This window comes from Alosa sapidissima, chromosome 21 (genome assembly GCF_018492685.1).
Source record: "Alosa sapidissima isolate fAloSap1 chromosome 21, fAloSap1.pri, whole genome shotgun sequence".
In the NCBI taxonomy this organism is placed as follows: domain Eukaryota; kingdom Metazoa; phylum Chordata; class Actinopteri; order Clupeiformes; family Clupeidae; genus Alosa; species Alosa sapidissima.
This window is the reverse complement of record NC_055977.1, coordinates 19,733,396-19,758,609: the sequence shown is the minus strand read 5'-3', so window position 1 is coordinate 19,758,609 and position 25,214 is coordinate 19,733,396. Positions and strand designations below refer to the sequence as shown.

The 25,214-nt window shown below is 44.7% G+C and overlaps 2 protein-coding genes across 5 annotated transcripts in view; both read left to right on the top strand.

Annotated features, from left to right (window-relative positions):
- Positions 1–3,364: 3,364 nt before the first annotated feature.
- On the top strand, positions 3,365–17,758 carry gsk3aa (glycogen synthase kinase 3 alpha a). The gene is made up of 10 exons (XM_042075769.1): positions 3,365–3,718; positions 6,267–6,454; positions 6,834–6,917; positions 7,604–7,714; positions 8,068–8,198; positions 9,806–10,010; positions 11,631–11,726; positions 12,667–12,853; positions 13,877–13,954; positions 14,320–17,758. Exons 1-10 carry the CDS (start codon positions 3,544–3,546, stop codon positions 14,376–14,378), a joined length of 1,314 nt encoding a protein of 437 aa, XP_041931703.1. The 5' UTR covers positions 3,365–3,543; the 3' UTR covers positions 14,379–17,758.
- A 393-nt stretch (positions 17,759–18,151) lies between these two features.
- Positions 18,152–25,214, top strand: part of LOC121696104 (zinc finger protein 665-like) — a 23,400-nt gene continuing 16,337 nt past the window's right edge. For 2 of the 4 annotated variants that reach the window (XM_042077435.1, XM_042077432.1), the window contains exons 1-4: positions 18,154–18,214; positions 20,752–20,891; positions 21,136–22,108; positions 22,495–22,972. In XM_042077435.1, coding sequence (XP_041933369.1) covers positions 20,760–20,891; positions 21,136–22,108; positions 22,495–22,972 — 1,583 coding nt within the window. In that variant the 5' untranslated portion in view covers positions 18,154–18,214; positions 20,752–20,759. Of the gene's footprint in view, positions 18,215–20,751; positions 20,892–21,135; positions 22,109–22,494; positions 22,973–25,214 lie in introns of all 4 variants that reach the window. The other 2 variants (XM_042077433.1, XM_042077436.1) reach the window with 2 other exon arrangements.

The window sequence follows — 25,214 nt, the reverse complement described above, 5'->3', positions numbered from 1 at the left end:
CGTGTGCGTTTGCTTCTTCCCGTGGTGTTCAGAAATAGCTGTTCTGTTAACTAGTTTTATTTTTTTTTCTTCTATCCCTTAATTTCATGTTTTCTTTCAATTCGAACTGAACCAAACGAAAGTTTGGTTAATCAAGACTTACTGACTTGCAACTGACCAAGCGGCCGGGTAAAGGCGGAGGAAGAGAAGACAAGGCTGTGGTGACTGCCAAAAAGCATACACACATACATACACATATACTAAGAGCGAGTGATAGAATGGCACTCACAACATGACAGAAGAGGAACGTATGTATATCTTCAAAAAAGAGAGAAGAATAGACAAAAAACAATGACTAACTCACCAAGCTTTCCCCCAACCCCTCTTAATCTGTCTGTAGTATGTGCTTTGTTGTCAGCACTTGTGTCGTTCTGGTGAACCCGGTTAACCTGTGACAACAGTCCGCGTTTTTCCTGGATGGCTGTGGTAGGCCTATCTCTTTATAGCACGGACTAACATAAGTACATACAAACACACCAACCATTTTTTGTCTAAGCAGACTTGTGCTCTACTCCTCGCTCCGAAACAAAAAACCTCCTTTTCGAGCCTCCATGTTAGGCTTTCCTTCCCACCCCTGCCTCTCTGACCTTGTAGTGTACGCTATGGATGGGGGTGCTAGTTTCTTTTAAATAAAAATGTTTCAGTCAGGTGTTTGCACAATAAGTGGCCCTGTGGCCACGTTTGAAATCAGGAAAGTATTGTTTTTGATAGATATTTAAATTTAACCACATCTTAGTTCCGTTCCCCCCCTTGCCCCTACCCTATACCACCCCACCCACCCATGCTTGCCTTTCTTTTTCCTCACTGAAGCTCCTTTTTCCTTGCTCTTATGTTTTTTAATTCCCCCTTTCTGCCCCCAATTCTCACCCCAAAAGCCTGGCTTCAGGGTCAGGTGAAGTTTTGTAGCTCAGGATGGATTACATTAGGATAACCCCAGGGAATTCTGACTCTAGAACAGTGCTACAGGGCGTATTCTCAGGATCTAACCCTTTCACCTCCCAACCCCCCCCCCCCCCCCCCCCACACTCCCTTTCTCTGCCACTTTATCTCAATGGTGCAATAGGACAGTAGAAGTGGATATGGTTGATACGATTGACAGGATTGTGCCATAGATATTCACTGTACAGTCTGAAGAGCTGTCGTAAAAAAGAAAATGTATAAAAAAGACAGAAAAAATGATGTATAACATCTATGATTTGAGTTCTGAGAAAGTAAGTAATCCAACAGAACAAACTAAAAAATCCAAACTATTAATATAGCACTTTCTTTTTCGTCTTGTTCAGCTGAGGGATCATACCTATGTCTCTCAGTATTCACTTGAATGTGTGAAAAAATATATATATATATATTTCTATATGTGCATAATATAGAGGTGCGTGTGTGTGTGTGTAAACGTTTCTACAAGAATTCAAGCAAACTTGATTTTCCCTCACTCAAAAGCTGTCACTTCTTACTTGCCTAATTCAGTGGCACAACTCTTAGGACTGTTACTGTATGTGTGTGTAAAACTGACAGGTATGTAAGAGAGCGTAAGCAAGAGAGAGAGAGAGAGAGAGAAAGAGATGATGAGAGAGAGAGAGAATGAGAGTCATACAGACCCTATGATTAGACAGAAATTTAAAGAATCTTGGCACTTACTATGTCTGCAAACATGCGCTTGCACACACACACATGCATACTGACACCTATGCGTGTACACCTTACGATTGTGTATCCAATAAAATGGTCCTTACTTTGGAGAAGGAATTTTAGAGTGAGAAAGAGTGTTAGCCCGTAAACAGGCATGTTGACCATGTGCAATATTTCTAAACAAAATGAATATTGAAAATATTAAAGACCTAACCCAACCAAATCTTTCTGTGCCGTTCGTTCAATGTCCGTTCAATGTATGTTCAATGTTTGTTCAATGTTCAATTGAAACTTGTCGTTGTGTGGGTATGTGTTTTTCTATACTATCTTCCCATCAATTTTTATTTTTATGTGTACACTATATAGGCTACCCTATATCATTTGTTTATAAAGGTAGTTAGCTTGTTTCTACATGGCTGCATACATGACCAACTCCAAACTGTCTGCAAATGATGAATGAGTCATAACAAATAAACACAGTGTCATTCAGTCTAGATTCATGTGGGTGGCCGTCTGTGGAAAAACAGACCTCCTCCAGCAGTACACAGGACCTGAGCTGCTGTATAGTCATACAAAGTGATAGTAACACCCAACCACCCCCAGGGAATGAGGACTTCTAAATAGTAAGCATGGTGGAAAGAACAAGATCCAGTTACATTGCATAAAATGCTGTGGCAGTCATTAATTGTCTGTTTGGCATAGTAAGCTGTTAAAGGAAAAAGTCTGGGAACTGCTGGTATGGAGACCCTTAAAATCCTCTAAATGGATAAAGCAGGACTGACCCAAAGGACCAAGAGACTGTCTAAGCAGCTGGAAAGATAGTAGCCAGAATTTAGTGCATGTCTTAATGGCCAACCACTTGCCAAAATGAAAATGTCAATACACACATCCATATATATATAAAATCAACGAAAGAGACCACAATAGACAGCATCAGAGAGGGGAGAAGAGGACTAGAAAGAACTAGAAGAGGATGCACATAAACCACTCCCAGTATGGACCATTAACAGGTTACAAGTTAATATTTGGAGGTCCTAGTGGCTGGAAGGTTTGGACTACAGGCTACACATTGCATAAAAGCAGACCCTGAGCACCCTGAGGAGCATTAGTACATTCTAGTGATAGGATTCTACACAGAAATGTGAAATTATTCCTGGCATAAAGAGAGGAGCAGGTCAGACAGTGACCAAACTTTTTTGTATTTCTTAATACAACAGACAGACCTAGGCCTGTCAGTGTCAGAAGTGTCATAAATCACTATGAAGAGTATCCAAATCCCTTAATTTTCGTTTTTAAGCATAAATAGGCTATATTTTTTAATAAATATTTTTTTACAGTGGGTCAGCAGATTCACTCCCATCTGAATAAAGCCTACTGTAGGCCTATACCTCATGTTATTTATTTCAGATATCAAATTCTAATTGCAGTTAATAAACTGTAACCTTTTATTACTCACGTTTATTTAAAAAAAAAAAAAAAAAAGGCTGATCTCAGATGGGTGAGCTTATATCATCACCAAGGCCACAGTTTAAATTCGGGGAATTGTTTATTGGGTAAATTGCAAGGGAGCGCCATCTGTGGTTCCACTCGAAATATTCCGAAACAGTTGTTGTAGTTGTTTTGGCTCTACCGCTGAAGCGATTGTCTTTCCAACATACCGTTGCTAAGAACTTCATTTCCCAGGAGGCATTGCAATCTGTCATAGAACCGTAGTCTCTCCGGCCAGACATTCAGAGTAGGGGAGACGCAGGGAAACAGATCATTTCGTCTCTTTTATTTCATAACTATTCAACTCATTAGAGGAGTAGTCGAAACTCGAACAGATATCGGATAGGAAAACCCTAAATCCCCCGCCCCGCCACCCTTGCAATAGATATGAGCGGCAGCGGGAGGCCCAGGACAAGCTCTTTTGCTGAGCCTCAAGGCGCTCCCGGAGCCGCTTCATCATCCGCTGGATCAGCCGCTGTCGTGGGGAGCAACACAGGAAAGACCGGGGTCTCGCAGGCCTCGGGCACATCTTCGTCTGGGTGCGGAAATTTGAAGCTGGCCAGTGAGTATTTAACATATTGTTAGTTGTGTAGCTGTATACTATTAAACTAACTCCTGCCTGGTAGTATAATTAATTCACCAGTGAGTGTTTGCGTAGTTTGTAGGCGGAAGGTAGCTAGCAAGCTATGATAAAGTTAACGTTAACGTTTATAATCATTTCTCATAATAGCTAACCAGCTGGGTTAGGTAGTTCACCATGTATTACTTGTTAATTCCGCCTCCTTACCGATTGGTAATACTTGTGGCAGCAAATACTGTAATTTATTGAGTACTTAATGTTTACCCACATCAACAACAAGTATCATATTTTTGTACTTGCTATGTACCAGGATGTGTGCAAGCTAGCAAAATAACTCGATCTGTATGTTACTAGCCAACGATAGCTAGCTAACAGCGTCGCATCTTAACCATTTGGACGCATCATGAATTCACTAACATTAGGTGTTTTAGCTGGATGTTGTAGGTAGATACTAGATCTGTATGTTGTATAGAAACTGTAACTGTATAGAAAATATTAGCCATGAGTTCATGTCTCGTTACATTGTCTAGTTGCCAGGCAAAGTAACTGGGCTTGTTAACGGTGCAACACAATGTATCTAACGTTAAAGTAACGTTAACTCCACTTATTCAACGAAGTAACGTTAGCGCAACATCAATGGTAACGCAAGCAAGTTCAGTTATGCATTTGGCAATATTAACGTTGATTTGGTTTAGAAACGTGTTCTGGTATTTGGCGTCAGTCATTGTAGACCAACATTTAGTCAACTAGGTAGCGGGATGTGTGGGTCATCTGGTGGTTTACAGTGGAATTAATGTAGAGGTATAGTTAGCTTACTCGCTAGCACTGGTAGAGCACTCAGCTAGCTAAGGTTATTAGCAATGATGACTAATGTTAGCTATCCAGATAAATAATACGTCCCTTACTCAGTTGGGGTACTTTGTAGCACTGGCAACTGGAAGTACGAGTAAATACCGAGGTCATTGTATTTTACTCTACCCTATATAGTAGCAAGTCAACATAATCTTGCTTAAATGCCATAATGTGACACCCAATGGGCCTCTGTCACACTGTTCCCAAGCTCTGCCCTTTGGAACCTCTCAAGACCTTTTAGAATAATTGATACTGTTGGCAGGCAGGGTAGCCACATAGCATGTATTGGGCCATTTCACTGAGATGACAAATCAAGCAGAAACTCGATTGTACTTGAGTAAGCTGGGATCCACTGAAATTCTATCTTGAGACTAGGTAATGATTTTCAAAAGATTCAGACCTGACTGTGATGATGGAGAGCCATTAGATGAATGGTTCAGCCTGGCTTAAAGGCATGAATCACCACGGTGGAGTTTGCCTTAGGAACCTCTTTCTATGAATATGGGTCTTTCAAAAATAAGGCAAGCAGAAAATAAAGGGTAAATAAGTCACACACAAGGAACAAGCATTGCTCATGTCTTGGATAATTTTGTTACTTGATTATCTCATCTGGAAGTGGAATAGAATGTCTTGGGAAACCAAAAATTGGAACTTTTTGGAACTTGACGCAAGTTCACTGGATTTACTAATAGCTAATATATTTTATTCTACAATTCCTCTGCAGAATTCCCTCCCACTTTTGGATAATAAAATCTGAAAAATTTGTATTTGTGTGGCTTTTCAGATTTTTGCATGACCAAAGTCACCCCACTGTGTTTTCTGTCGTGCCCTTGTAAGGCTCAAAGTGTAAACATATCGAGCAGCTCTCACCCACACATTTCCACCAGACCTATGCACGTGTGTTTTGATGGTGCGTGCACTCATCTGGTGACCGGCTCACGTTACATGTTCCTAACCAATATCAGTCCTCTTCTCTGTGCCAGCCTGTGCAGATGAGAATGGGGTCAGTGACAGGGCAGTGCGATCGAGTCCCACTGTCTCAAAGTTACTGTCTTGTACTTCAGCACTCACCTGCTTTTTTTGCCAGCTAGTCACGAGTGGCATCATGTTACTATTGCCCCTATACGCACAGATCTTTTCCAGGATGCCTAACGCCTCATGTTGTCTCTGCTGGGCCAGTGGTTGGTAGGCCTACTCTTAGATGGTTCTGTGTGGCCAGTGAAAAGCAACAGGGAAGACTTTGTTTATAGGCACAGGAACTGTTGGTCTTTTAAAAACTCTACATTACAGACTAAACCAAGATGTAGGCTACTGTCTATTCAGATCCAATTATGGGCATGACTGAGGTTGTTGATGGCAGATCACATTCCTTATGTAAAAGGTGATGACATGTTGGTTACTGCAGTGCCCAGTTGGTGCTTCTAAGTATGATAGTAATTTTGCCCATCGGTGCTTATGGTCATCAAGAAACTACATATTTACGGTTATTTTAGTTTTGTCTCTGGAGCAAATTCACATAGTGTAGAACTCTGACACTCTGTTGTATGGCCCTGGTCTGAGCCTTAACAAGCACAAGACGGCTTCAGGTGTCAAGCCAGTGACAAGCTCCTACTGTGCCACCCACAGTCAATCCGACCATGATTGTGTGATTTATACTCGTTTGTGTGTGTGTGTGCAGGGGACAGTGGAAAGGTGACGACGGTGGTGGCCACCCCTGGGCAAGGCCCAGACCGCCCTCAGGAAGTGTCTTACACAGACATTAAGGTAATTGGGAATGGCTCCTTCGGAGTGGTGTACCAGGCGCGCCTCGTTGACAGCCAGGAGTTGGTGGCCATCAAAAAGGTGCTGCAGGACAAACGCTTCAAGGCAAGTGTCACACACGTACACTATATATCCATCCGCACTCTCTCTCTCAGACATTAAGATGACACACACACACACACACACACACACACACACACACACACAAAAAATAGGCTGACTCTAATCCTAAAAGTTGAAATTGACTGTCGAAACTGCAGGGTAAGAGTGCTGCAGGTTTTTTTTGTAGCTTCAGGGTGCAATCAGACATGGTGTGTGTGCTCCTGTAGTTTCCTACTCCAGTCAGTCATCACTATTTTTGCATTATAAACTGTATTGTATTACTCAGTGTTTCTCTGTCTTTACATTTTAAATCAATATAGCTATACTTTTATCAAGAAAATCGTTGCTTGGCAATAACTGGTCTTTCTTTGTGTGCATGTAGAATCGGGAGCTTCAGATCATGAGGAAGCTGGACCACTGCAACATAGTGAGGCTCCGCTACTTCTTCTACTCCAGTGGGGAGAAGGTCAGTACCTAAATGGTGTATAACAATTCCAGCACTTCAAGTTGTCTCCTCCTCCTCCATAAAGTGCTGAAGCTGCATCTCTCCTCGGCGAGACGAGACCGCACAGCTGTAGACATGCACTTTCTCAAAGATGGAGAGAAATGACCTCTCCAGATGCAAGTTGGAACAGCTCGGAAATTGATTAGCTTCCAACGGGGGGAGAAGACAGAAGTGAAGGCCCCTTGTAGCTAATGAACTAGCCCGGGGAGAAATCGATGGTAAATCTTGTGGCTTTGGCCGTCGCGCCAGCCTGACTGGAACATGTCATTGTGACAGCGGCTCGTCTCTCTCCCGAGGCATTTAGGCCTGTTCGACATGACGCAAACCCAATAAGCAAAGTCTCACTCTTGCTTTTTTCCTATGCGCCTGAGCATGTTAATATCTTGGGTATACACAGTTGTTTCTCATTTGAATATATTATATAAGAAATGATGGGATGTGTTCCTGCTGCTCAGCTGCTGGAGAGCAGTGCTATCAATGCTAAAGTCTCAGTACATGACTCAATAGAGCATACATATACCTCGCTAGATGAAAATGTATACCTGCACTGTACTGTAAGTCGCTATGGATAAAATTGTCTGCTTAATTCTAAAAGATAAATGAGGAATGTGTGTATTTGAAAAGTGTTTGTTGTGGGTCTTCCACAGAAGGATGAGGTCTATCTGAACCTGGTGCTGGACTTTGTGCCAGAGACAGTGTACAGAGTGGCACGGCACTTCAACAAAGCCAAGACCATCATTCCCATCATCTACGTCAAGGTAAGCTCCACACCAGCTGCTCACGGTCATCACAGCCTGTACCGGCTCCTGGATTTTGAAGAAGACTCAAGGACGATTTATTTCGGGACATGTGAGTGAGCTTTGACTCACTACACTTGTTCTTTTTCACGTCACTCGCTCACTTGTTCTTTTATATGTCCCCTTTTCTTCTCTCTGTGGCCTTCTCTCTCCTTACTGCTCTGAGCTGTCCTTTACTCCACTTTTACATCCCAACTGTTCCTCTGTTTTACTATTTCCAACATTCTCATCTCTCTCTCTCTCTCTCTCTCTTCTCTCCTCTTTCTCTCTCTCTCTCTCTCTCTCTCTCTCTCTCCTTGCCCTTTGGCCTTCAGGTGTATATGTATCAGCTGTTCCGCAGTTTGGCGTACATCCATTCCCAGGGCGTGTGTCACAGAGACATCAAGCCCCAGAACCTGCTGGTGGACCCTGAGACGGCTGTCCTCAAACTGTGTGATTTTGGCAGGTACGTTTGGGCTCTTTCACTACACAAGGGAAGCTCAATAGAATACACTCATGAAGTGAGCGTTGCCAGCGCGGTGCTGTTTTGATTGTACTTGTCTGAAGCTGTGATAGTTGTGGTAGGTGTCTGGAAATGAGTAACACGACAAGGTGTGATTAGCTGTGGGGAATGGTGCGATCCTGTCTGATTTCAGCTTTGAGAATTGAGCAGTCATGCAGTCAAACCGTGACAGGTACAGTTGACACTTCACTTGACAAACACTGAAACACTTTGCAGTTAATCTTGAATACATTGTGATGCTGGTCGCTGTTCTATGTTTACTGTATCCTTGTGTTAATGTCAACCAATGCATTAGGCCTAATGTTTGACTGAAGGTGACAAACATGGCTGTTTATTTTAAGTGCAGAGGTATGGAATGTGAGCATGCATTGTAAAGTGGTGCATGACTCACTGTTCTCAGGTAATAGCAGTTCTGATGACTCGAGCTCTCATCAGGATGTTAAAATCCTGCATCCAGTCAAAGCAGCGCATTCTGTGTTAAGCCTCCCCATAAAGCACAGGGCTATGCTCCCAGTCATGGTTCAATAGACTAAGATGAGATTTTTTGTCTTATTAAGAAATACTTAAAACAAATGACAACCCACATTGTACATCTGCAGTGAGAAGAAAAAAATCTGAAATTAACCAGCTGCACTCGACTACCGTTCGGCTTATTGGGACATTATTGGGCAGCTAGTTTTAAAGACTTGCATGTGAAATGGGGGCGAGCATTGCTTACCCACATTTTTCTGTGGTTTCAGTTAGTGAAATTTCCCCCTCATCCTGCAGACTGGAACCCCACACACGAGTCAGGGCTGCATCTGTGAGAAACAGATCACGGTGTCACAGTAAAGACTGCAGCAAAGACCACAGATCACAGTAAAGCTCAGTGCAGGGGCCATTCTGCTGTGGTGTGGTGTAGTGTACAGATAGACCCAACTCTATTGTGCGGTAATGATCCTGTGTCCCTGCCTGCTGGTCAGCTAGTGTTTAGTATTGATCCGATGTGGGATGTGGAGCCCACAGTGGTAGCCCTGTGCTGGTGGAAGCCGGCTGGTCACCGGGGCTATCGCTGGGAGAGCTCTGCCTTTCACCATAATAAATAATCAGATTACTGGAGATTGTGTGAGAAGTTCTTGTTCTTTTTTTGGAACTGACCTCACGGGTTGCCTCTGTTCTGTTCATTTATTGTACTGTTTTTTTTTTTAGTTTGTTTTAAAAAATATATCAGAGAATTAAAAAAAATGGTTCTATTGACCTTGTCATGCAGCCTCTGTTCAACATTTTTGAAATATATGAAGTTAGATTTTGTAGGAACTGTTTTAGTTGACTCTTGCTTTTAATTCTCTTTTGATTCTACTGAAATAACTTGGAAAACAAAATGTTTAAATATTTATGACAATTCATTAAAATGAAGGATATAGCATTTTGGAACCAAACTCTTCAAATGTACTTAAACTATTAGCCCATCCTCCCCTGCGCTGAGTTAACACTGTATCCTAACGGGGGGGAACACTGTAAACATGTTGAGTCTGGACTCTTAGCATTTTCCCCCTCTTTTCCCCACTCAGTGCCAAGCAGCTGATCCGCGGCGAGCCCAACGTCTCGTACATCTGCTCGCGGTACTACCGCGCCCCCGAGCTCATCTTCGGCGCCACCGACTACACGTCCAACATCGACATCTGGTCGGCGGGCTGTGTGCTGGCGGAGCTGCTCCTGGGCCAGCCCATCTTCCCCGGGGACAGCGGCGTGGACCAGCTGGTGGAGATCATCAAGGTGCCACCTCACCCGCAGTCATTTAGATTCATTATGGGCCGATCACACACACACACACACACACACACACACACACACCCTTACCCTGACATGCTCTCACACATATGCCCACACACAGAGAACTCCTGCAGCAAACCTTATTTAAGATCAGTGTGAGGCTCCTTCCTTCCTAGTAAAAATACATAACATTTAATTAAAAGAACTTTGTCCTGTTTAAGTCCTGTAATGGACTTAAAATGTGGACTCCACATTTGCTGTGCTAATAAAAAGGATGCTTTTATTGTGTCTCACTACTTCACTCAGACAGTAATGAGGCCACAAGCCAAAACGCACCTCTGCTGCAGCGCTGGGTAACAATATAACATAATGGCTTTTATGGGCTCTGTCCAGTTCCTCTGTTAGTTATCAGTTTTTGGAATCGGCAGCCTGCGGCTATTCATTGGCACCATCAAGGCAGCGCCACTCATTTGTGGGACTTTTACATTTTTAAATTGTCACAAATTCTTTTAGAAGAACTTTTGCAAGCATCACTGTTTTTGAACTTTGTAGCTCTAGACCGAGAAGTCATGACATTTTGAGGTTATTAGTACAATTTTTGTATGGATCTAAGCCTACCGTGGGGGTTTGAGACCGGGTTGTTCCTGGATATTAAATGTCAGATTGACTTCCTGCCCCTTTGTCTATTGACGAAAAAGTTGACGTTATTAATGAACCTCAGTACCTCATCTCAAATCCTTGTACTTTCAACAGGCACAAGCAGACACAGAGAATATTTGAAAGCACTTCTGTCTTCAAACATTGTGTAACTGTCAGTTAGCCCGAGCCCATAATGCTGGAAACCCAGGTCTGCAAGGCACACTTTTCTGCCACATTTGCTGACTCCCAGAATGCCGCTTTCCCGTCATCATCCTTGAGAATGGAAGGAGCGTTTCTCGCGTCAGGAGAAACTGCCGAGTCAGAGTGTTGGTGTTATTGGCCATCAGTCAAACTAATGAGGTCTAATTGAGTGATTGGAGCGTTGCGGCAGCCACTTCCTTAAACGCGCTTTGGGAAAGAACGAGAAGCGTGCGGCTGACACGTGGAAAGGCACCAGCACCGGTGCCACCGCCAGTGTCCGAATTCATTTGGCCCCGATCCTCTCACATGTGTAATTGAATTCTGTGTTGGGCTTAATGAGCCTGATGGGGACTGATTGCAGGGGAATTTTGCGTGTGTGTGCATGTGCGTGTGTGCGCCACCTTCCGCTGAGCTCCTCATGTCACGACTGGGAGAACTCAATCTGGACATGTTTCAGATCATGCACTTGACCTTGAAGCAGCCAGTCATTTTCTGCCAGATTTGAGGGTGTTGCTTTGCTAATCACAGTGTAATTAAAACTGACTCTGCTTGGCTAGGACATCCTTTATGTGATTACATATTAAAATCCTAATGTGACATTAAACAAAGGTTATATACTGACAGGCATTTCAGCCCCAATCAGCAAATAGACCATTTCCCCCTTTTGGAGGCCTTATATGTATTTCATGTATATTTTTATTATGTTGAGCAGGAAAAAAACACATGAATGTGCAACGTCTTCCATTTGTCTGATATTAGTTTGTGCCTGATTTTTGCTCACAGGTGCTTGGGACCCCAACAAGGGAACAGATAAGGGAAATGAACCCCAACTACACAGAGTTCAAATTCCCCCAGATAAAAGCACATCCCTGGACAAAGGTGAGGATCAGAAATGCGCTTTGGTAGTAGCTAAGGTCTCTACATTCAACTGTTTGAGTGGAAAACTAAAGTCAGATGAAGTGATTTTACTTCAGTACTGTTGGTAGATGAGGAGCCACTGCACTAGATGTTAACTCTGAGGTTTATTGTTGTGCCATTTTGGCTGCTCTTATGTAAACATCTCCTTTCAAAATGTATCTTCTTTCAGGCCATAAATCATTTTTTGACTCTTGGTTTCAACTATACAAAAATGTCCCCAAGACAAAACCCCAATTGTAATTATCTGTCTGCCCTGGGTGCTAATTTTCTTGGATTTTAGGTCAGCGTCTTCTAGAAGACTAGTGGGTTGTTGTTTTTTTGTCATTTCTTTCTTGCAGTCTGTCTTTCTTTCCTTCCATCTTCCCTTTTATTTTTGTTAATAATTTTTGCAGTGTACTCAGAAGTTCTCTTTTGGTTGGTTAAGTTAATAATTGACATTCCCAGCAGTCATCCCAAAAAATGAACATTAGGTCCAGAGGGGAAATGGGCTGTGCCAGAGCTCCAGCCTGGGCTATTAGACCCTAACTAATGATTTCATAATGAACTGCCTCTCTCACTTTACTCTTCCTCTCCTCATCTCCTTCTGTCGTTCATTGTGCACCCCCTCATCCATTTTTCTCCTTCTTCGCCTCTTGTTTAACCATCTCCTCCTTTTCTCCCATTCGTTTTCTTCCCCCTCTTTTGATTTTTCAACACCCTCCGTTCCTCTTCTCTCTCTTTTTGTAATTTTGATCACTGCCCTCCTCCTGTTCCTCTTTTACTTCTTTCTCCCTCATCGCCCCCCCCTTAATCCTCTCTCTCTTTTTCTCTCTTCTTTTTTATGCTGTCCTTCCCTCCCAATTTCTCTTCCTGACCTCCCTCTCTTTCCCTCTCTCTCTCCTTCTTTACGTGCGTGCCTCAGGTCTTTAAGCCGCGTACCCCGCCCGAGGCCATCTCCCTGTGCAGCCGCCTGCTGGAGTACACGCCCATGACGCGCCTCTCGCCGCTGGAGGCCTGTGCCCACGCCTTCTTCGACGAGCTGCGCCAGCCCACCGCGGGGCTGCCCAACGGCCGCGCCCTGCCCCACCTCTTCAACTTCACCACGACTGGTGAGCGAGCCCCCGGGCACTCGCAATGCACACATACCCACATCCGCCTGTCCCCCGTAAATCATGCCCATGCCCCGCTGGCAAACTTAAACTGTTATCACGTATTTAAACACTTTTCTTTGGACTCGTAAGCAAAAGCAGTTAGACAAAATCCATATAATTTGCCAAGAGCCGGTGGCAAAGGTAACCGCTTTCCTTGGTCCACATACTTGCAATAATACACATAAAAGTGACCACTTAATCCATATTTGTAGGCCTCCTATGATGAATGAGAAACAAAGCTAACCTTTGCTAGCCTCTTTACTACACCAACATAGCGACACACCCACACATGCTTGTTTGATGTGCATGTATGCAACCTCAGACTTCCTGAGCTCCCACGTAGCCTGGGACACCTGCGTTCATGCACACACTTCCTGCTGGCATGTGTCTGGCACACATAACCTCACACTTACACCTTCGTGTTCACCTCCTTTACTGTACTTCAGATTGAACGCTGCACCACATTTCCTGTCGTGCTTGATCATGCTCTCACTAAACAAACACGTGCTGCTCCTGTGCAGCAGGGCTTCTCAAACTCTTTGGTTCCAAGAACCCCTTTTGGGGGAGAACATATAACGTAGATATGAATTTTTAAAATGATTCCCAATGAACTCAAACTAGAAATTAAAACAAATTATTTTGTGGATCCCTTGGCAATGGGTAGTGGACCTCACTTTGAGAACCACTGCTGTATAGAACAAATATACCCTTTGCATTTCACCTTCAATGTATGTACATTTACTTTATATCTGCTACACTCTGAGGGCATGAGCTTGGGGACTCATGAACATGCCCACAGAGTGTAGCGCTGTAGCTGCCTGGCTACTCTAGCTGTTGGCTGCAGCAACTCCAGCTAGGTAGAATTGATTGTTTTCGTTTTTGTCGTAACGACAGTACTCGGTGACCTCGAGAAACTGTGTGAAAAATCGCCGGAATTCTCCTTTAATGTTCTCTGGTGCTCACCCTCTTCTCTCCTTGCAGAGCTGTCCATCCAGCCGCAGCTGAACTCCTCTCTCATTCCGCCTCACGTCCGCGCACAGACCTCGGCCAGCTCACACGGTATTGGGTCCCTACTGCACCTGTTTACTCACATTTGCTAAGAAAGTCTTGTACTGGTCTGGAGGGAGGGAGACTTGTGTTCAGAGTTGTAATGGAGACTCTGTTCTAGCCTCATTCACACACAAAGTGAAACCCAGGTCTGTAGTGGTATTTTAACGAAAGGGTCTGATGTGGGAAGGAAGTTGACGTGCTGAAATCGGCAAGGCATCTGTTGAATGTTTTTTGTTTGTTTATTCTTTTACTCACAATCTACTTTTCTTTCTGTCTCTCCACCTTCCTCATTTTTCTTTCCACCCCTTTCCCATCTTTCTCTTTCTCTCTCTCTCTCTCTCTCTCTCTCTCTCTCTCTCGTTCCTTTTCCTCAGATGGCCCTGGATCAGATGGTTCTGCACAGCCCGGTTCAGCTCTCAATAATAGCACCTGAACAATCACTATTGATCACACATGCATACACACACACACACACTAACACACGCAGTAGCACGTAAATCAACTCGTCAACATGCGTAACTGACCATAAGCACACACACACGCACCTGAACACACACATACAGTACATGCTAGAATACTCAACCTAAACCATTACCTCAATCTAACAGTTAGAATGAAAAAACACAGCACACACTCAGCCCCCCACCCCAAAACACACAGCACACTCAAACAAACTCACGCCGATAACATGCACACATTTTGTTCCTGTTTCTTAATAATTTTCTTTTGTTACAAATAGACGCACGCACACACACACACACACACACACACACACACACACACACACAAACACCCTGTAATGTGTTCAGATGTACATAAAGAGTTCCATATTTCAGTCCCACTGCACGGACAGTTCTCCTCCTGAGGTTCAAACCAGTGATCGAGCAAGGGACAAAACCAGTGAGCAGAAACTCACCCAGTCGATGTAAGCTACCTATGAATCTCTCTCTCACACATCAACAAACACACACATACACACAAACACACACACACACACTGTACACACGCAGGTTTGCAATCCCGACACACATACATTTATCCACACAGCCATCCTTGTCCCTGCACATACACACACACACCCACACCCACACAGCAACCCCCGGTCTCTTGTTCCAGACAAACAGTGGTATCAGTCCTGTGAAATGGGTGTTTGTATACGGACCGAGCAGCTCTTTCACTGAAGCATGTGTCCTCTCATTACACCTATATTCACTACTTTTGGGGATTGTTATTGGACCTATGGTCTTGATTTATGGCTTATGGTTGTCAGACCTGTATTCATGTCCATGGGTCGATTAGGTGTGTTAATGTATTCATGTATATAGGTTGGTTATAATAGCTGTACTCATGTCAATGGGAATTTGTACATCACTAGTCATGATTATGGCAATTGTTATAACACCTGTATTCATGTTTATAGACAGCAGAACATGCAGTGGCTGGAGGGGCAGGTCCTCTATTTAAGAGTCTGCTTTTATTGAGATATTTCTTTTCCTTTTTTATATAAATCTTAATTTATTTGACTGCACAGACAATGATGTGGAAATACAAGAGACTTTCTGCCACCAAACACCAGGTCAGATGTTTTAGCTTTGGGTTGAAATGAATAAAAAAATAATTTTAGGTCCCTCTGATAAAAGACGAGAAAAAGATGTCAAGTACAGAATGTGGTCACATCAATGAGCTTTTCAGAAACAGGGAAAACGTAGAAGCTATGGTTTTATACTTTTATTGCATTGCATTTTTTATTTTTTCCCCTCCTTTTTTGTTTCTTGTAAATGTATTTATTATTTTAAATCATTTTTGAATGGAAAGGGGGCGTAAAGGGTTAAAGTGGGTGGGTTGGGTAAGAGAAGGGTGGTGGGCCCGTGTGATTGGGAGCAGTCGATCATCATCTCCCAAGGGTCAAGTCTTATATTTAAGTCTTAACGTGCATCCCTAGGTGGGATCCCCTTTTAAAAGCCACACCTACCACAGTGTACATACTTAATCCGCAATGAAAAATATAACCGTAAAACAGGAAATAAAGCAGACGCTGGAATAACTCAGTGGATGTGTCAATAGAGAAACCCGAGAGATTGGAGGATGTGGGAGAAGATTATTGTATGTGTCCACTTAGTTGTATGGGTCTGGGTTTTGTAAAAGATGCACCACAGTCACAAAGCAGTTCTGTTGCTCAATACAATGGACAATTCAAACAGGGATTCAGATATTCAACAGGGTGTCCGTACGAGTTGTAGTAAATGCTAACGAAAAATATTGTATATTATCCGTGGGGCAAGTGTTAGGATTGTGCACTCTTTTTTTTGTTTTTTTTTTGTTGGCAAAGCGATAACTGGTCTGCGGTTCAAGGACATTTCATTTGTCTCTCGGGACATGGAAAGTGAACTGTGGTGTATTCTCTGGTAGAGTCTGGGTATTTATTCCTCTTAATTCCTTTTAGACGATATAAGAGACTGGTCGCTAGTAGAGAGTAGCTGAAGTAGAAAAAGACTTGCGTGGCTGTCTTTTGTGCGTTTTTTTTCTTCTTCTTTTTTTCTTTCTGTGTTGCATTACGTGCGCAACTCAGAATGTTGCACCTTCCAATGTACTAGATAAGATCATAAACGCATCAGTATTGATCCGTAGCAATCCAGCCGCATCTTCTGAAATGTACAGTGTAACTTCCGCCTTTGCCTCTCCTATAGAACAAAACATCTCTTCTGCTTATTCCCCCCTCCCAATCCTCTGTTCCTTCTCGGTCCCATGTTGCACTTGTCTGCCGTCTGTGAAGATCACCTTTTTATTTACCTTTCCTGGCTTTTTTCAGAATATTTGTTTTCTTTTTTTTTGTCAGGTGTTCTGTGGAAGTGGTGTGGCTCTGTCCATATTCACTCCAGGCACTCGTGTCTGTTTGTAAATATTGTTGTATCTCAAGCCTGTGTTCCCAGATGTAAATACCAAACTGTACCACTTTTCTCTGTTTTTTGATTTAGAATGTATCTCTGTCTTGGGTCATCTCTCTCTCTTCCTCTCGCTCAATTTGTGGTTTTCTGCCTCATATTGGGAAGCTGAAGAACAGCTAATTACTTTTTTTTTTAATTTATTGTGGTTTTAGCTGGTGTCTTTTGATGTGTGTCCATAATTGTACTTACCTGTGATTAGTGCGTGCGTGTGCGTCCGAGCGAGTGAGTTTGTCCTTTTAGGCTATGTACTGACTTCTTTGGCACAGTCATCATTTTAAAGTAAGGGATGCTATGCGACAGTGTATGTGTGAGCATATTAAATCAGGTTAAGCCTACTCTTGGTGTTGATGTCTCCCCCCTTTGACAAAGTTCTTCAGATCATCCGGGGTGAACTTACAGCAATTTTAGAAGATTAAAGAAAGAAAAAGTTTCTGTAAACACACTGAAGTTTTGTGACGTCTGGCAGTGGGTCTACTGCTGCTTAACGCGCCCTATTGTGGCTGTAGTTTGTCATTTGATAGGGTGCATGCTGAACTGTAGATCCTTGAGCCACAATGGTGTTGACAAGGAACACCCCTGCAAACACCTAGCAACTGTCAAGTTTTTTTGTTTTTTGTTTTGGTCTCGTGTTTCTAAAGCAGGACTGGCTGGATATTGTCTCAAACTTATTGTTCCCTGTGAGTACCTGATAACTGTAGCTTTTTTATTTTATTTTAATTTTTGATGCAGTGATTGTGTCATGTTTTAAGAACTGATACCAGAGCTTTGGTCCAGTTCTACTGACTGGAAGAGGAAGAGAGAGAGAAGAGGAGAGATAACATGCTTGTCAGTCTGATTTGAACTCATTAAATAAAGAGATGAAACTTCAGCTGGTCTGTATCGCCTGTGTGTGTGTGTGTGTGTGTGTGTTTGTTTTAAAAGAAGGTATGAGACTGATCAGTAGGAAGACTGAAAGATGCAGGTCCTGAAAGCAAGACACGTGTGGGTTGCAGGATGATGGAAGGCATAGGCTTGAATGTGGGATTAGTCTATCTAGGAAGATCAAGTAGATCGTAATTAAAAAAAAAAAAAGGAAATGACAACAAAACACACAGATGTGTAGCTTAATGCACATAAACAGTAAGGTAATATACATGAAAGCATTCCAAATGCATAGATGGACAGTAAAAGCAAAATACCCGTCGCTGACATATGACGCCAATTGAATAACTGTGCTTGTTTATTATTGGCTGGCACTCGTAGCACTCCAACCAATCGAGGAGAGGGATGTTGGCAGTTCGCTACTCGTCGCAAGAAAGATTGTGTTAATTGTGGCTACGGAAAAGTAAGTAAAGCTATGAATTACACTGATACAAGTGTATCGTTCGTGGTTTATTCAAAACACGTCCACTGTCGACTGTCGCTGCCAAGTGTGATACTTTTTGCCTTTTCCACCGGACAAGGGACATAGACATTTGGCGTGGCAAGGAGCGGCCATTGTACCATAGAATCCACAATGGCGTTGCAGACTTTGTGGAGACAGCTGGGATAGCAGATCTTAGTTCATCAGAATCGCTTTATTGTTTTCCAGTATTGTTTCTTACTATTTTGGCAAACATTGGGTTGATAATTTGTATTTTAACACATAAACCGCGAGTCCGCCCGATTTTCACAAGTTTGGATTTTTACAATGTTTTGTTGTAGGACTAGAAAATAATAATAACCGGAAACAAATATATATTTTTGCAAGAATTAACGTTTTACGAACTAACCTTATTCTAATTAAACCTAGGCCTATTAGATCCAGAGATTCCTAGAAACTGGTTATTCTAGAACTCCACCAGGGGGAGACGTAACCTCATTTTTGCTCATGGATGTAAAACCCATCATTTTAAGTACCCATATTAATATGCTATGACCATCGACCCTCACACCTTTCTTTTAACTGTGAGGGTGATTTCTCATGGTTTGCATTGTTTAGAAAATCAGACTTCATAGGTTTAGAGTTTGACAAGTTGCAAGCTGCTGGTGGCCTTTTTTGCTGCTAGAGTATAAAGTGGTGTTGCCTGGAAACAACCTACACATTAACTGCCAACATTTCTCTCCCTAATTTGCTTTAATCAGTAAAGAAAGATCTCCCCTCTAGTGCCTTGTGCCGAGCGCAAGCAGAACTCCGTGCCAACGCTTTTAGAGGATTAAAAAACAAAATGGTTTCATCTCCTTGCAAAATCCTCACTGTATGCACATTATGTGCTGTTAGACCGCCGGGCTTCATCTCCAAAATCTGTCAGTCTCTCTGCCTCCCAGCTAAACTTGCTGTCATCATGGGTGCCAGTGCCTTTCTATCCAGCACCGCACCGTAACCCTTTCACTGCCAGCGTATGAATAGCTCTCTAACCCAGAGCTAAGGGAGTGAGTCATGTGCCCTTTCCCCTTGTGAAACAGAGTCGTGATGAGGAGATGCTCAACTCCACTGTCTTTAGGTGAAAGCTGCTTCAGAAGTGATGCTTGCGAGATGATTAAGGAGTGAGGTTGACCTGCCTGCCATCTGGTTGTAGCCTACTAAAGGCAGCCTTGACGTGATTTACCTCAACAGCAAAAGAAGAGAATTATCAGCACAAAGGTCAAGAGATAATTTGCAAGAGGGCAGGGATGTCATGTTTCCATCATCTCTTTTCTTAAGGCCACACTGGGGAAAAAACAACCAATTTTAGATGTACTCTGTATAGAATTATACCACAACCATAGGCCTACTTAGTGTGTCATTCTTGATTTAACAGAAGAATCTTCTAGAAATGTCACATTACAAACACCTAGACATGAGAGCGTGGAGGTGAAGGTGGAGGCAAGCCACGCAGACATCTGCCCTGTTCCCAATGTCAATGTGAAGACACAGAGTGCACAGAGCAGGTGTATCGAACGATCTCTCATATCCCGTCTGAGTCTGTTGCGGGTGAAATGCTCGCGCCGCCAGCACCGCACACGGCACAGGAAATGACATCCATGCTGCCACTATCTAAATCCTGATTCAATGGGCAGATCACCAGGTGTTCCTCTCATCGAGGGCGCCGTGTCATTGTCATTACGGCGCCTTGATAGACGAGCAAGCCACTGGAGATGGAACAAGAAGATAGCTAGACGTTCAAAACCAGCCACACAAAACAAACACACACACACACAGAGTTGCGTACAAACATACTCAGCTACATGCTGAGGCACTTAAACAGTGGAGTGCAAGCAGTTGAGCATGTGCTCGTGTGATCCGTTCTACACGGCAGGTCATTGTCTGCTCGTTGCATATGTGCGTGGGGGTGGCGAATGGGTCCTCAGCCAAACTGTTTGTGAATGGCCATCTGTCTGCAGCAGTAGGCTTCTCAGACAAACACACCGAGAATCCAATAAAGAAGAAAGAGAGACACAGAGGGAGAGAGAGAGAGAGAGAGGGAGAAAGGAAAGAGGGAAATAGGAAAAACGAGGGACTCATGCCGGCTGTTTCACACCCAAGGGCCCTGGATTGCACAGCTAATGTCATTCCAGTTCCAGCATGTCATTCTGCCTGCTCTCTCTCTCTCGCTCTCTCTCTCTCTCTCTCTCTTACCACCAACATGTGCTTGGTGAATGATTAGAGGCACTCTGCTTGCCTCTAAGTAGCTGCCTTTTTTGGGTTGATTGTATGTGTGAGAGTGTTCCTCCTAAAGTAGGCTTAATTTGTCTGGAAGTGATCACTGAAGAGGCTGTAGTTGTATACGTACACTTTGCCTGCTGTACTTTGCATTTAAAAGTAAAGTTAGGCTACTATATTTGGGAAAGAAAGTGAAAATAGTTATTTGCTCTGTGTGTTTGACGTCGTCCATATAACTAGTAACTGTGTGTTTTCCAAAGCAGGGGAAATGGATGGAGAGTCCTCCCTCTACATGTGTCCCTGCTACAAACTCTTCCAGTCGCTGGAGGAGGTGCTTGTTCATCAACTCACCTGTCAGACTGCCAACAATGCCATAGCTCCCCCTCCTGCACAGGCTGAGGTACTGCAGCTCTCAGTGGAAAGTGGAAATCAGAGTGAAAATCACTGGAGTTCAGGCTCATCTAATTAATCTGTCTTGATACTGATGCTAATGTCACTTTAATTCATGGTTCATGTCTCGCTGGGCAGCCGAAAGCCCCATCTGTTCTTTGTTCATTCATTTAATTCACTTCATTGTTCTGTGTACAACTCTCACGTAAAATCTCCCCTGTTGTCCTCCCCGCTTCGCTGTCTATCTGCTCCAGGCTGCTGAATTGTATGCAAATGCTCCCGCCGGACAGTCCCTGCCCGCTGGCCCGGTCCAGGCTGGTCCTGATCCACATCACCAGGCCCTGGACAGCCTGTCGGCTATTGTTCCAGATCAGGCGCCGGGCCAGCGCCGTCCCCCGGTGCTGCCGCCCGGCTCAGCGGCGGCGGTGGACGCAGCCAAGCTCAACGGCCTGCTGCTGGGCACGCGGCCTCCCCCGAGGAGGGCCCTACCGCGGCAGGCCAGTCAGGCCGGCCTGTCCAGCACACCTGCGACCGCCCCGCTGATTCGCTACCAGTGCGGCGAGTGCGGGCTCCTGTTCGAGTCGCTCCCCCTGTGGCAGCGGCACAACAAGCTGGGCCAGTGCGGCCAGGAGGCTAGGAAAGGGCCAGTAACGGAGGAAAAGCCGGCGGAGGGAGAGAGAGAGTGCGAGAAGAAGGAGGTGGAGAAGGAGAAGAGCGAGAGTGTCCACATGGCTGAACCTGAGCCCCCTATGAAGATCGAAAGGATGGAAGAGGGGGATGAGGAGAAGGTCGAGGTTTCACAGTGCAGTGAGAAATTGGCGACCTTTGACCATTCCTACCAGGGGATAGAGGCGGGGGGAGAAGGGAGCTCTAAGGACGAGGTTCCGAGTTCCTCTAAACATGGTTCCGAGTCATCCCCCTCGACCTCTGCGGAGACCCACGTCTCTTCCCCCTCAGAGGAGATGAGTCTGGACCGGACATTCCTGTGCGTGTGCTGCGGGGCAGCCCTGGGCTCCCTGGAGGCTCTGGCCAGCCACCGCAAGGCCCGCCACGGCCTGGAGGGGGCGCTGCACTGCTGCCAGGTCTGCGGGAAGGAGTTCATGAACACCACACTCTTCCTCTACCACCAGCGGCAGCACCGGCAGCAGGGTCCGGCGCAGTCCACTGAGGCATCCCCAGCACGGGCTGGACTGGTCAGCCAAAAGTCTACCCCCCAAATGAAGTCAGGTGGTTGGATCACGTTTCATAGTATCGTTGTTGACACTTCATTGTATATGTTGATTGTAGTATGGATTTATATGACATTCATCAGCATTTCCGAGGCAAAGTTAAGCTCTGTAAATAATAACCTTACAGTCTGCCCTGAAAAAGTTTTCTCAGAACTCTTTTAAGTTTTTATGGTTTATAAATACATGTTTACATTGCCAATTTAATGACTAATGTTATTTCAACTCGTTGCATGAAAGTCACAGCCATTTTGATTCAAATTACTTTTTGGTTGTCTTGGTAACTGTCCATGTCCAAGTCTATATCAAGTCAAGTGAATTCCCTGTAGATCAGAAGCACTTTCAAACTGTACATTTAACAAATGTTATAAATGTTATACTTTATAGAAGCAGTGGGAGAAGGGGCAGTTAGAACCACGGAAACTGTGACTGATTCAGCTGTCGTCCATCCCCATCCTATTGGTCCTGTCTTCACGCTGTCTGCCAGCGTGGAGCCATGCCCCCACTGCGGCCAGACCTTCAAGCGCCGGTGCCACCTGCGCGCCCACCTGCAGTCCCACTCGGGCCACAAGCCGCACCGCTGCGACCTCTGCCCCAAGGTCTTCGCCTACAAGAGCAATCTGGGCCGCCACCGGCACACGCACAGCGGCACCGCCGACGCCGGCTCCGACGAACGCCCCCACGTGTGCGAGCGCTGCGGCCGTGGTTTCGCGCACGCCGGCTCGCTCAAGCAGCACGCGCTGCTCCACGAGCGGCAGGACGCCCGGCAACAGGCGCAGCCTGGACAGGAGGGGGCCCCTCGGCCATACGCCTGCGCTGACTGCCCGGCCAGCTTCCGCACGCAAGCACAACTGCAGGTGCACAGGTGAGCTTTTCAACTGACAGATGTTATTCAAATGATGTTTCAAAGGTTATAAATAAAGCTTATTGAGTTGAAATAAGGTTTAAGGGTCTGGGGTGTGGAGCCTGAAGGTTGTTTGCCTGACCTTTGCCCTGGGGGAACTATGCTTTAAGAGTTCTGTGTTACAGAGAAGTGATTACTATGATGCTAAAGGCTCCTATGGACAACTCTTCATCAGAGGTCTCTGAATAGGACCTAACTAGCAAGCCGCATTCTTTTTCTTTGAGTGTATCTATTTTCTGCTTTTGTTTTGGTCTATTTATCCTATCTTGCTAAAGAAATTCATTTTCTCCTTGGTTACACCAGAGTTGTACATCACTGTATGCATATTGAACAGGCCTAATAGGTATGAACAAAGTGAAACAATAGCACCATGAGTAGGCCTACTGCATATTAAGCAATATTGCCTTCTTAGCAAAAATGCAGAAGCGGCAACTCTAGCATGTGGATAACGGCTCAGATGTCACCCTCTCAGGCTTGCCCCTTAGCATGTAATGCAGATTGGCATTTGTAGGCCAGTGTTAGCGAATGCTGCTAGCTGCATCCCAGCGTTCACGTTGTCAGGCCAAGTGTTTTACAGCGTGTCCAATGAGATGCTCCATCTCGGACCAGCCAGCAGCGGTGGCTGGCAGTGTCCCTTTGAAACAGGCTCCCAACTTAGGATGCCAGCTCTCCGCTCCTCGGCCCACACAGGGATGCTTGTTACCACACATACCCATCCTCCCACCCACACAAACACACACACACACACACACACACACACACACACACACACACACACACACACACCACCCTGCCCTGCCCCATGCCAGGGGCTGGTGTTTGGATTAGACGCTCGAGCGGACGGAACACTCCGGAGCACTCCCGTCATCAGGCCGGGCCGCGTGAGCGGAAGTAATCCCTCAGTGACACATCTCATTAGCTTTCATGGGGGGCCCCTGATTTCCAATCCGATTAAATCTCCCATTAAAAACCAAACCTGTGCCCGCGCGCTGCCCCTCTTCTCTGCCAACGCCACAACAACAACAGAAAAACAAAAACGCATCCCCATTCCCCCTCCTGCAGGCCAAGTCATGGGTCCAGCAAGGCAGCACCAGTGGTGTCACACGTCCAACCCCTCCTCAAAGCCCCCCCCCCCCCCACACACACACACTCTCCAGTATACACACATACACACACACGTGCACACTTTATGAATTCACAAACATTGTGATGTTTTCGATGCAACACCGTCCTGGCCATCCTCTCCCTCCAGCTCCCTAAATGCACGTCGGCGGCTCTGAAGGAGTCTTCAGGGTGCCCGAGAGGAGCCGTCGCAGCGTGACGCCGTCCCTAAGATGGAGGGGTGAAAGAATGAGAGAGAGAGAGAGAGAGAGAGAGCGGGGAGGGAGGGAAACGTCTTCCCGCTCCACGCTCTTTAATGTTATTTTTATAGCGCTATTAATTCCACATTGTCATTTTCACTCGACTTGCCTGACCGCTTAACCCTCTCCCCCTCAGCCTTTCTGAGAGGCAATGTGAGCGAGAAAGAGAGAGAAAGAAAGAAAGAAAGAAAGAGAGAGACAGAGACAGAGCTAGCTCAATAGACCAGAACGAGTGGTAAACTCGATGACGGCCACGTGTGCTATGCCAGCCGCTACGTGTTTAAAATGAACTGGGAAGCACTTAGCCAAGGGGCTTGATTATATGGAAATTTTGATCAGATTCGCGAACAGCATGTAGAGATAATTTGCTGTTGGCTCTCTTAAAATGAATAGTTGAACACAATGAGTTCCGATATACATATACTTTGTGCCACCCTTTCCTGCCCCTCTTTCTCTCTTTCTTTCTCTCATTCTTCCTCTATCTGTCTACCTGTCTGTGTGATGGAAGGAGAGGCTAAGAGTAGTACTCTGTAAGTGCAAACTGCCAACTGTATAATGACCAATGTGTCATGATGCCGGCCTACCTAACTACAGGCAAGATGACAGCAGGAGTCCACCTTTAAGATATGAAAGAGAAAAAAAAACTGGCCCACTTCCAGGAAATTATACGGGACTGTAGTCATTTCTATGCAGAAGAAAAATGAGTCAATGTGTTATTCATCAAATGATTCACCTTATTTAAAATTTAGATGAAAACATTGGGTCTCATGAACCAACATTGTCTTTAATTTCTCTTATATTTTCTCTTAATATTCTTCTGTCAAGAGAATGGGTAAGAGAAA

Excerpts from the sequence above, each read along its gene's own strand:
- gsk3aa (XM_042075769.1), top strand. The coding sequence starts at position 3,544 with ATGAGCGGCAGCGGGAGGCCCAGGACAAGCTCTTTTGCTGAGCCTCAA. Across the intron at positions 10,011-11,630 it reads AGCTGGTGGAGATCATCAAG|GTGCTTGGGACCCCAACAAG; the intron begins GTGCCACCTCAC and ends TTTTGCTCACAG. Across the intron at positions 13,955-14,319 it reads GACCTCGGCCAGCTCACACG|ATGGCCCTGGATCAGATGGT; the intron begins GTATTGGGTCCC and ends CCTTTTCCTCAG.